We start from the raw sequence: 12,285 nt of genomic DNA on the forward strand, positions 1-12,285 counted from the left end.
CAGGATTCGAACCCGTGTAGTGAAAAGGTTTAGCACACGTATCAATCAACTTATCTAACTGAGCTACTCAGAACTTCAAACGAAGCGGTCTGTTTTAATATATTTGTCAATTAAAACATGCCTTGCTGTGGTTGTGGACCCGTGTTAACATGTTTCTATCGATGTTAACATGTTTACATGCTGTTTAGTTACATGTACTCGCGTTAACGTGTTTCTACAAACTCTCCCGCTGATAGAATAGCTCTATGTGACTAAACGATGCTTCATCAGTTGCTCAAACCATGTTTTTTCTTAGTTCTAGACTCATGTCTACCTGTGCCTTTGGAGTCATGTTAACTCGTGACCCATGCTCATACATGTAACGTAAATAAAGATTTTATCCAAAAAATGAATACAATGACGATATTATTATGCAACATATTATGTCTAATATATGTAATATATATTTCATATATAATATTATGCAACAGAATATTAGAATATTATGCAATCAGAATATAATAGTCCCATTGACTCGTGTTAGTCTGTGTCTACAAAGTTACACGAGCTGATATTTTCTCAGAATAGCTCTAAATGACTACGTTGTTCGGCTAAATAAGCATACGTTATAAATCGCAGTCCCCCCATTTTATTTTAAAGAGAATTTAAAAAAATCAGGCTGCATAAACAAAACTCGTATGTGGATTCGAACCTACTAACAAAAGAGACTCATGAAATGGAACATACGTTCTAACTAATTGAGCTATCAAGCATGCTTAGCAGCTTATAATCATTTTATCGTATGTAGCCAAATCATGTTCATAAGTACCTTGATACAGATGAAAAAACTTTTTATCACTTTTTAAAAAAAAAAGTGCACATCTAAAAAAAAAAGTTTTTTCTAGCACCGCAGGAAGTGAAAAATATCCGACTTTCTGTTGGGTTTGAGATATGGCTGAAAGTTAAAAGTAGTTTAAAGTCTTAAAGCAGTTTTAAGTTAAAAGTAGTTTAAAGTCTTAAAGCAGTTTTAAGTTAAAAGTAGTTTAAAGTCTTAAAGCAGTTTTAAGTTAAAAGTAGTTTAAAGTCCTAAAGCAGTTTTAAGTTAAAAGAAGTTTAAAGTCTTAAAGCAGTTTTAAGTTAAAAGTAGTTTAAAGTTTTAAAGCAGTTTTAAGTTAAAAGTAGCTTCAAGTTTTAAAGTAGTTTTAAGTTTATGTTGTTAACATGATTCTAGCCCAAATTAGCATGTTGTTAGCATGATTCCAGTATGAATTAGCATGTATTTAGCATGATTCCAGCATGAATTGGCATGTTGTTAGCATGATTCTAGCATGTAATAGCATGCTGTTAGCATGATTCTAGCATGAATTAGCATGTTATTAGCATGATTCTAGCATGAATTAGCATGTTACTAGCATGTTGTTAGCATGATTCTAGCATGAATTAGCATGTTACTAGTATGATTCTAGCATGTTACTAGCATGATTCTAGCATGTATTGGCATGTTACTAGCATAATACTAGCATGAATTAGCATGTTACTAGCATAATTCTAGCATGTATTAGCATGTTATTAGCATGATTCTAGAATGAATTAGCATGTTACTAGCAAGATGGATGGATGGATGGATGGATGGATGGATGGATAGATAGATAGATAAAACAGTAGATAGATAGATAGATAGATAGATAGATAGATAGATAGATAGATAGATAGATAGATAGATAGAAGCAATTTGAAAAAGGATAGATAGTTTTGAGGTCACAAAGTTAGATCTAATGTTAAGTCAATGACAGTCTTTTGCAATGGAAGTCTATGGGACAGTTGTTGCAACAACCAAAAAAGAAAAATTTAAGAAATTGGGTTCACTGTAAAGTTGAAATTATTAAATTCTGTTCTTTAAAAGGCTGCTGGTGGTAAAAAGGCTACAGGTATAAGTGAAACTGCAATGTGGCCGTTTCTGTCTGTAATTTATTTATTCAGAATGTCAGAGTGTGATCCTGAGAAATGCTGTGTGTTGTTCAGGTGTGTTTGCTGATTCAGGTGTACTGAAGTCAGTGATGGAGGGAGATTCAGTCACTCTGGAGTCTGGTGTTGCTGAACTAAAGGAAGAAGATGTGGTGACGTGGCTGTTTGGACCTAAAAAAACTCAAATAGCTGAAGTGGATACAGATGCTGCAATCTCCTCCACATCTGATGGTGATGCTGTGGGATTCAGAAACAGACTGAAGCTGGATAATCAGACTGGATCTCTGACCATCATGAACACCAGAATAGCAGACTCTGGAGTTTATCAACAAACCCTCAGCGGCAAGACAAAACCAACCACACTCAACTTCAGAGTTACTGTATACGGTGAGTCTCAATCACAGGTCTGTTCTCCTTGTCTGAGTACTTCTCATTATTAGTATTAGTATTATTAGTGTATTGAAAAATTGAGCTTGGATAGCAATAACATTTGTGCAACTTTTTTTTTATTTGCATGTTTTGAACTTTTGGGTTGTTAATATCAATGTTAGAACTTAAATTAGGTGTGAGACCAGGGGTGCTTATTCCTGAAAGTCAGGTGTCTGGCAGAGTTTAGTTCCAACCCCAATTAGACACACCTGAACCAGTTAATCAAGCTCTTTCTAGGTATTCTAGAAACTTCCATGCAGGTGTGTTGAAGGAAGTTGAAGCTAAACTATGTAGGACACCGGCCCTCCATGACTGAGTTTGGACACCTCTACTTTAGACCTTTTTTTACACAATATGGCCACTGCATGATGCTGGTGGATAAAAATGTTTCCTGACCTGCTCCTCCAAAACATCCTAAAGTAACAAGCCATGGTAAATGTTCAGCTTCAGTTTTATGTTCATCAAACCACTCTGTCACCAGTCTTGCTGTGTGTATTGGTGCATTATCATACTGATACAGAGCACCAACTTCAGGATGCAGTATTTGAACCATTGGGTGCACATGGTCCTCCAGAATGGTTTGGTAGCATTTGAGAGGGTGCTCGCTGCAGAGCCATTTGAGGAGAGCTGAGCTCCAGCGAGTGGGAGCATGAGCTGTCGCTCCTCCTCCTGTAAGCTGTTTTAATGCGTACACCAACCCCACCCCTAACCCTACCCCCAGTGACATCACTCGTAGAAGAAGTGCAAAAAAGGTGGAGCTCAAGCTTAAGCTCCCCCTCGCTGGAGCTCAGCTCTCCTCAAATGGCTCTGCAGCGAGCACCACTTGTAGCATTTGGCAGTGACACATCCCTCTAGCACAAGTATTGGGCCTAGGTAATGCCATGATATTGCAGCCCAAACCATCACTGACCCACCCCCTATGCTTTACTCCGGGTATGGGTACACTTTTTTGGGGCTTCTCCACACCGTAACTCGCATGGATGTGGGAAGGACAGTAAAGATGGACTCATCAGAGAACAATAAATGTTTCACATTGTTCACAGCCCAAGATTTTTGCTGATGGCACAATTGAACAACGTTTGACATTGGCATGAGTGAACAAAGGTTTGGCTATAGTAGCCTGGCCATGTGTATTGGCCCTGTGGAGCTACTAATAAACAGTTTTGGTGGAAACAGGAGAGTCAAGGTGCACATTTAATTCTGCAGTAAGTTGGGCAGCTTTGATTTTATGTTTTTTGGACACAATCTGGTTTAGCACCCGGATATCCCTTTCAGAGAGCTTCATCTTTTATCCAAAGTTACTCCTGTTGGATGTGGTTTGTCCTTCTTGTTGGTATGCTGAAATTACTCTGGATACCGTGGCTCTCGATACATTACAAAAACTTGCTGTCTTGGTCACAGATGCGCCAACAACATGCACACTAACAATTCGTCCTCTTTTGAGCTCTGATATGTCACCCATAATGTTGCGTATATTGCAATATTGTAAGCAAATCTGTGCTATTACTGTGCAAATTAATCCGTCACACTCTGCTCTTACTGGTGCAATCAATGAAGATTGGCGACCAGGGGCCTCATGTACGAAGACTTGCATGGAAATCATACTAAAACATTGCGTACGCACAAAGCTGTAGCTGAATCCCACGCATATTCTTTTGTACATCCGAATGAACGTGAAACTGAGCGCAACATGCACGAGCACAAAACCCCTCCCTGTCTCCTCCCCCGTATGAATATGCTAATGACTCTACTTTGGCAAAACTCAACGAAAAAGTAATGGCAAAAGCAAGCAAAAAGAGATACTTTGAACAGAATGTGAAATGGAGGTACTGCTTTCGGAGGTAGACCGGAGAAAAGCGGTGTTATTTGCAAGTTTGTTCTCCGGAATTAACAACAAAAGAAAAAAATAGAGTGGGAGAGTTTAGCTGATGCGGTTAACACAGTTGGGTCTCAACATCGCACTAATTGAATTTAAATAGTGCACCATAGTGCATAGTGCGCTGGAAAAGAGGTGCACGACACCTCACTTCATTTTCATAACCGGTCACTTTCGTTTTCACATTGGGGTTGAGGGCGGCGTAATCGTCCTCTGCCTAGAGCGGCAGTTCAGCTTGCTCCTGCCCCCCTAATAGTCTCAGTGGCGCAGCTCGTAAAACGCATGTCATCATGTTTTGACACGTTCGAACATGAACTTGGTTCGAATCCAGCGTCTTATGAACTCTTTCTTTTTTCCCCCGCTACATTTCAGATTTTGCCAACTATTTATCACGAGAAAGACAAGTAGGAATCATCAATAAGTTTGTGCATCATATTTTATTTGCACATTTATTGAATGGAAATGTTTCTGATTCATGCATGCAAATTCATCTTCAGATAGTGTCTTTATAGCAATGTGCGTGCAGTAGATCGCTCAGATTACATTGGGAAAACAGGCGACCGCTGCAAATTGTGCTTTAATGTTTAGCTGGTCAACTGTATGGTATGGAAACCTTACATACCTGCTAGATGAACCCGTCTCATACAGCTGCCATTGCAAGGCTTAGACACTTTGTAGAGAGGAATTTAACACAACTGCCTCTAGGAGTCGCCAATGGAAATAAAACAGAAACGCACAAAAAATGTGCGTACGCCAGCCATGAAGCTGCCGTGGAGCTGCGCACATTCCCACGTTCAGTTCATCGTTAGTAAATCCAAACGTGAGCGATTCTGAGCGTGAAACCTGGCGTACGCAAAGTTTTTGTGCGTACGCAGCGTTGATACATGAGGCCCCTGGTGTTTTGCAACACGTCTCTTGCTCATGTATTAATATTATGGTATGGTAATACTCCTATAATCAATGTTTAACTCCACCACAGCTAAATAAGATCATAGATGGTTCATGTTTGATGTCCCTGCAAAGCTAATTTGGTGTACTGAGCGATCGTTCACATTTTATGTTAATACATGTTAACATTTTAAGAAACTTTAAACATTTCTGCATCAACATACACCCAGAATGCATATGCAAATAACCAAGCTTCAGAACAAAGGATTATAAAACGTGCCTCGGGGGAGTTAAGTTCTCATTGTTCAACTTGGCTCTGGAAGGTAGTACAAAACCATCCTTATAAAAACTGGTGACTAAGGCCGCACCGCAAAGAAGAAGAGCAAGAACTGAAACTGACACAGACCCCAGGAGAGAGAGTTCCTTCCAGCTCAGGACAGCTTCTCTTCAGGTCCAGTGAACAGACTTGGACCCTGACAAAAATGGGTTAACCGCACAGCTTAGCCATTCCCATCTCCGATACCTTTCTTTCTTTCTTTCTTTTCTGTCGAGTCTAGTTAAGTATAGTGTGCTGCGAAACCAGAAGTCAACACGAATAGTGATGGTTGACTTTCTACAACTTTCTCCCATCTCCACCTCTCAACCTCAGCCATCACCACAGTGATCTTTGGGTTCTTCTTTACCTCCATCACCAGGGCTCTTCTTCCCTAATAGCTCAGTGCAGCTATCTAAAGTGCAGCAGAAATGTTTTTATAACCTTGGCCAGATCTGTGCCTTGCCACAATTCTGTCTTTGAGCTCTTCAGGCATTTCCTTTGACCTCATAATTCTCAAGTGCTTTGACATCCATTGTGAGCTGCAAGGTCTTACTGTATATAGACAGGTTTTCCTAATCAAGTCAATTTTTTTTTATATAAATCTGCAGAAATGTATAAAAATTCTGTGTTTTTCTGTCAATGTGGGGTGCTTAAAAGATTTTAGCAAATGGCTGCAATATAACAAAGAGTGAAAAATTTAAGGGGGTCTGAATACTTTATGTGTGTGTATTGCACAAGGAAACTGCCTATCCAAAAGTGCTTTATGAGCCTGTTTCTCCTCAGAGTTTACTGTGGTCTAAGCTTTTCACTCACCATAGCACACGTGCTGCTGATGATTTGACAATAAAAGTGATTTGATTCAGGTGTGTATTGTCATGTATTTCTTTGTTCCCTTTCCCGTCTGCATTAAGCTGTGGTCACACTGCATATTTCTCCCCATTGATTTCTATTCATATGCATGCGAATGTGTCAGAACAGAAACACAAGGTCGTGCTTCAAGTAACGCAGATCGCTGCGTTGGAAAGTTTAGGTTTGGTGAACTCTGACCTGCAAAAATCGCATCACTTGACTGTGTGAGAACAATTGAGGATCAAACATTGACCTCTCTGGACAGGAATTTAAAACATGGAACAATTGCTTGGTTTTGTAAGAAATGTCTCATCTTGTTTAATCCTGCCCCTTTTCGCAGCGTTGTTTGACAGAATTTAGCACGCTCAAATTCTAGTGTGACTAATGTTGACTTGTGTTTTTATTCTCACCACCTGTTGTAGTTCGCTTAGTCAGTATATTTAGTTACCGTTTTCCCCATGTTCCCTGTCCGGTCTTAATTTTTTTTTCCGCTTGCTGTTTTACCTGGATGTTCCTGTGCCCTGAGATGTGGATGCGCATATCATGTTAACTTTTTTATTAAACTGTTTATTGACTTTATTCCTATGAACTCTCCTCACTATTCCTTTACATCCATGACAAATATATGAGGAACTATTTCTTAAAGATATGTGTATAAATGTTTCTTATTGTAAATGATATTCTGTTTTTTTTCTGATATTTTCAGCTCATCTGCCTGTTCCAGCCATCATCATCAGAGACTGTTCTTCTTCCTCCTCTTCATCAGTGCAGAATTGTTCAGTGTTGTGTTCAGTGGTGAATGTGAGTGCTGTGAGTCTCTCCTGGTACAAAGGAAACAGTGTATTGTCCAGCATCAGTGTGTCTGATCTCAGCATCAGTCTCTCTCTACCTCTGGAGGTGGAATATCAGGATAACAACACCTACAGCTGTGTGATCAACAACACCATCAGCAACCAGACCACACATCTGGACATCAACACACTCTGTCAACCATGTCCAGGTATATTTATATACTGCACACTACTTTCCCTATCATATTTGCTGTTGGTTTTGGAATTCAATGTGTCAAAATTAGTTTGAGAGTTCATTTTAACTAAGTTCTTTTCTGTGTTTTCATATTTCAGACTCTGTTCGCTGTTGTAGTACTACTGAAGCTGTGGTCCGACTGGTTTTTTCTGTGCTGTTGTCTGTGGCTACAATTTCAGTGCTGGTTTATGACTTTAGATCCAACAAGGCTGTACCCTTGCAATGATTAACCATATATTCTCCTAGCAGGACACAAGGGTGTGATTTGGTTTGCATTTAAATTATTTGCTAAGTTAAGTTAAATTGTAATGCATACAAAACATGACATGTCCATTCTAATTTGATTGAATTTTTCCATTCTGTAAGCTATTATTTAATAATTATGTTTTAATTCAATAAAATTTAAAATTCTGATAACCTCACCCAATAGGTTAAGGCAAGTCTGTCAGAAACGGTGGCAGGCAATTAGATTGTAACAGCACATTTGTCATAACAGTATAATTGTTTTCTTGTGGTTAGATCTATAAATATGAGCACAGTGTAAAAACACAGTACAGCTTTATGCTTTTGCAACATGATCCACCAGTTGTAACAGTTATGCCTGAGGAAATCTGAAGTTGTGGGGAATGTAGCGATAGTGGCGCCCTGATTAGTGGTGTACCTTCACCCCCTTGTGGCTCCCGCAAGGAGGCATGGGGATGGGGTATAAATTGGGATTGGGCCTAAATTCCCATTTTTAACAGGCAGAGTTCAAAATAGGACTTAACAATATCTAGCAAATCAACAAATGGTATAATAAAAAGTGTAGCAGTCAAAGCTAAATAATAGAAGGGAAGGAGGCAAGTTAACAAAATGAACAGGTGACAAGATGGGAGGGGGCTGACTAATAGACAGATAGCACATGGCAAACAGAACACAACACAAGCCATGTGCTCACATACTGTAAAATCACAAGGCCATTAAACACAAGAACTGCATGCAGGACACACTGAAACAAAAGCATGCGGCTGTAAACACAAATTACATAACACGCAAACACATGGCTCAAGAAACCCGTTCAACGAGAAAATACAAGAATACATTGTCTAAGTGAACTCTTCTTGACCACATCCTTGTTGTTTTTATTCATTTTATAGCTGGAAATTAGAATTGAATTTAGAAATTGCTTTGCAAATCTTTGTGCTAAATAAACAAAATTACAAAATAAAAAAATTGAATGGGTGTATTGAGTGAAGTGCATACAAAACAGCCATTTTCCAAATCCATGGTCAAATGGAAGACTCGTTCCATAGATGTAGTGCTTTGGCACATTAACCTTGCGCACAAAGAGGTCAATTTCATTGCGAGTTATGCTGCGGTCACACTAAAGTGTGTGTGTGCAAAATCCTGTAGTGCAGCGCTGCGGAAAGCGACGGGATTAAACAAGATAATTAGACAGTAAAAAAAGGAAGCGATTGGACCATGTTTTGAATTTCTGTCAAGAGGTCATGTTTTGATCTTCGATTGGTATCATGTAATCATGTGATGCAATTTCACAGGTCAGCGTTCATCAAGCTTGAACTTTGCCTCGCAGTGAACTGCGAAACTTGACGCACAAGCTTGCTTTCCTCTTAAACTCTACCATGTAAAAAGGAAATGTGCTATGGTGTGACCACAAATGGCTCTTAAAAAGGAATGTAAGATTGGTTTAATACACATTACACCCAAAAAACACCAATAGCTCATGCTTTTAGACCATTTTGGACATGCCTTAAAACGCACCTGTGCCAAGCACTTTAGACCATGCACTTAAATCTTAAAGGGTCACAAACACCAAAACACATTTTTTGAGCTGTTGACAGTGGTATATGTGTCCCACACTGCTAAAAACACTATTAGGACACCTATATTTCACTAAAAAGTGTAAATTGGTTGTTTTTGCGTTATTTCAAGCAAATTCGTACTTCCGGTTTGAAACGAATTTTTGAAGCTGCGTCACGGCCATGAGATAATATTGGTATTCCAGCGTGCAGACTGGACGTCTGTGCCAGTGTGAGTCTTATTACGTCTTACAGCCTGCTGCATTAATGCATGAGTAAGGCTTGGTTCAAACCAATCAGCGCGCTCTATTGTGCAACTTCATTAATATTCATTAGTGTCACAGTGTTTACATGACAGAGACGCCACGTTGTGTTGGCAAAACAAGCGTGAAGTGTTGCTTTTATAGTTTGCTGCAGTTAAGTTTCATTTTCATTTTCTCTCTGTGAGAGCTCAGAGTCATGTGTGGATTAACAGTGTACGCGACGCTCGACAACAATAACTTACGTGTCTAAGGAGGATTATTGTGTACCTGAGAGCTGTTCTCATCTGCAAACGCTGAGATCCGGATTCGCTTTAGTCTCCTCTAAATAAAGACGCGGCTCTAGTTGCTGGTGATTGTCCTGTCTCTACAGATTTGGTAAGTGAGCGACCAGTGCTCTTTGTTTATTCAGTTTGTTCGTATCGAACTAAGTTAACTATTGCACCGAGTGTAAACATGTTAGCACCACAACCAAACTTTAACCTCGTGTAGGGTTTTCACCGTATTTAGTGACTGTAATAACACACGCGGCTGTCTGACGCTACCTGCCGTGTGCATTTAAGTTTCCGGGAAATGCTGAGTTTTTTTTCTCTCATTCGCCGTGCGGAATCAAACATTGCATGAAAAATACACGCTTAGAGCAGCTCATCGAATCAAATATCTCGTTTGTCGCGAGGGACATGAATGAATTGCCTGAATGAAAGAGCCAAACTGCAGTTGAAGTCCAACATTTAATAATTTGGCAAATAATTCGACTACAGATGTCCATGTAAACACAGTCACAGTGTCCGCTGTGTGTGTGTTTTGACTCTGAAATTCAGCGCGCCCAAATAGACACTCCCACACCAACCCTCTTTTCTTCCTCCGACACTCCCCCCTAAACAGAGCTGGACACGCCCACTTTTCTGACTTTTTCCCAAGTAGAGGTGTGAAAACACACTGCTGAAACGAGGGGGTTTCATGGCCCTTTAATGTGTTTTACCTTTATAAAGATTTTCATGTTCATGATTTTTTAGTTTCATTTAAGGAAACTCCTGAGATAAATAATTGATCTTTAAGAATAAATCTATATAAAATGCTGCACTTTTCATCTCCTTTATTCAGCCACAATGACTTCTGGAACCTCTCCAGCAAGTTTTGCTCTCAAGTCTGCATCAATGCGTCCTCAATATCAAGAACACAACTTTTACACGTCCTCCTTTTTTGTGGTGTTGAGTTATGGAACTGAACTTTGGCAGTTGATGATGACGTTACATGAGAACACGAGGAAGCAAGAACGCTGAAGAACACATATTTAGAAACAGCAATAGTCCCTCCCCTACTATGCAGCAGCTTCAAGATGCTCCCTGAAAAGTCCAGGAGGGCGGAGGGGTGGAGGTGGAACAGGGGGAGGGATGGAGGGCCAGGTCTGTGCAGCAGAAGTGGACTCAAAGTATGGAACAGAAGCAAACCGGTAGTGTTAAACCACCTGGTGATTTGAGGCTCTGGGTCAGAAGGCACCAATTTGGTACCTAAGGGTCAGATGGCTGTGACAGATCAGGTAGCTTTGACGGCTCTAGCAGGTAAGACAGCTTTAGCAGGTCTTATGGTTCTGGCAGGTCAGAAGCTTTTGGCAGCAGTAGTTCAGGCGGTAGTGACCTCTTAAGGCAGATTTATACTTTCAACTGGTACCGCGTCGTGGACCACCACTGACTGTGCGCAGTTCACGAAACGGACAAGGCTTTTATACTTGATGCAGTCACCATTGTGATAATCTTTAAAATGACAGGGGGTGGTCAAAACAAACTGACCATAAAGTCAGACGGATAAACAGAGAAGTAGTAAGTTTCCGGAACTACGTAATATCACTAATATCATTTAAAATTTTTAAACTAATTATTTTTAGTATTTTTAGAACCATTCAAGATTTTTTAAAATCAAACTTTGATGCATCACTTGTTTTTGTTCATATCTCGGATAGTTCTACCCATCAAGGTTAAATATCAATGACAGCAGAACATGGGTTGCTTTACAATTACATTTTTTTATTATGGCAAAAATAAAAGCAACAAAAAAAAAAGTACACACTAAAAATACTGACGTAACGTTTTTTTGTTTAGCCCACTCAACAATTGACACATTACTGTCTGGCTAGTTTTTGTCTTCTACTATACTGTAAACGATGGGTTCAAATATTCCTCTCTAGTTATCAAAGAAAAAATTTGTTACTTTATTTTAGGTTGTAAATATTAAATTGTTTTTAATTAAAAATTTTAATATTTACATCAGTGTTAAACCTATAAATGGTGGAAAAACATATTCTGTAATATTAAAATCACCTGGGTCTCCACTTTTGCATGGCCTGTCTTTTTGGTTTTGACAAAAACTTATTTTTCAGATTTTTTCAATTTCCCAAAAAGGTTCCTTCTTTCCCAAGGCTGTCGCAATTTCTAGCCAAGAATTATTGATCAACTGGTTATCTCTATGATGAACACGCAAGGACAGATCATAAAGGTGTCTGTACAGTCGTACCTGTTTCATACAAAATCTCTTTAAAGTGTTTCATATTCAAATTAATAGCTCGAGTCTTATCAAATTTTGTGCACTCCGCCAACCAAAATCATGTTGCACGATGATTAAACACAGCGATGACGTCACATTCACCACGCAAAATCAAGCGAATTAGCGCTGCAGCATCAACAGCTTTGGGAGCTATAGCTCTGATGGCGGGTTGCCACTCTTGGAAAAATCAGGTGGTGGCATTGATAGCTCTGTAAGCAGGAGTTCTGGTGGTGGTTGTAGCTCAAGCGGTGATGACCATTCATAGAGATCATGATCTCAATCAAGATCTCATGATTGTGGCCATCTTGACAATGGTAGACTGGTGGCAGCCATTTTGGGTTTTAGTGGGATAGCGGC

At 39.5% G+C, this 12,285-nt stretch overlaps 1 protein-coding gene across 1 annotated transcript; it reads left to right on the forward strand.

Annotated features, from left to right (window-relative positions):
* Positions 1-16: 16 nt before the first annotated feature.
* Positions 17-8,512, forward strand: LOC141380145 (uncharacterized). The gene is made up of 4 exons (XM_073937086.1): positions 17-87; positions 2,002-2,331; positions 7,009-7,302; positions 7,427-8,512. Exons 2-4 carry the CDS (start codon positions 2,037-2,039, stop codon positions 7,552-7,554), a joined length of 717 nt encoding a protein of 238 aa, XP_073793187.1. The 5' UTR covers positions 17-87; positions 2,002-2,036; the 3' UTR covers positions 7,555-8,512.
* Positions 8,513-12,285: the final 3,773 nt, after the last annotated feature.

The sequence above is a fragment of the Danio rerio genome, chromosome 22, assembly GCF_049306965.1.
Source record: "Danio rerio strain Tuebingen ecotype United States chromosome 22, GRCz12tu, whole genome shotgun sequence".
In the NCBI taxonomy this organism is placed as follows: Eukaryota; Metazoa; Chordata; class Actinopteri; order Cypriniformes; family Danionidae; genus Danio; species Danio rerio.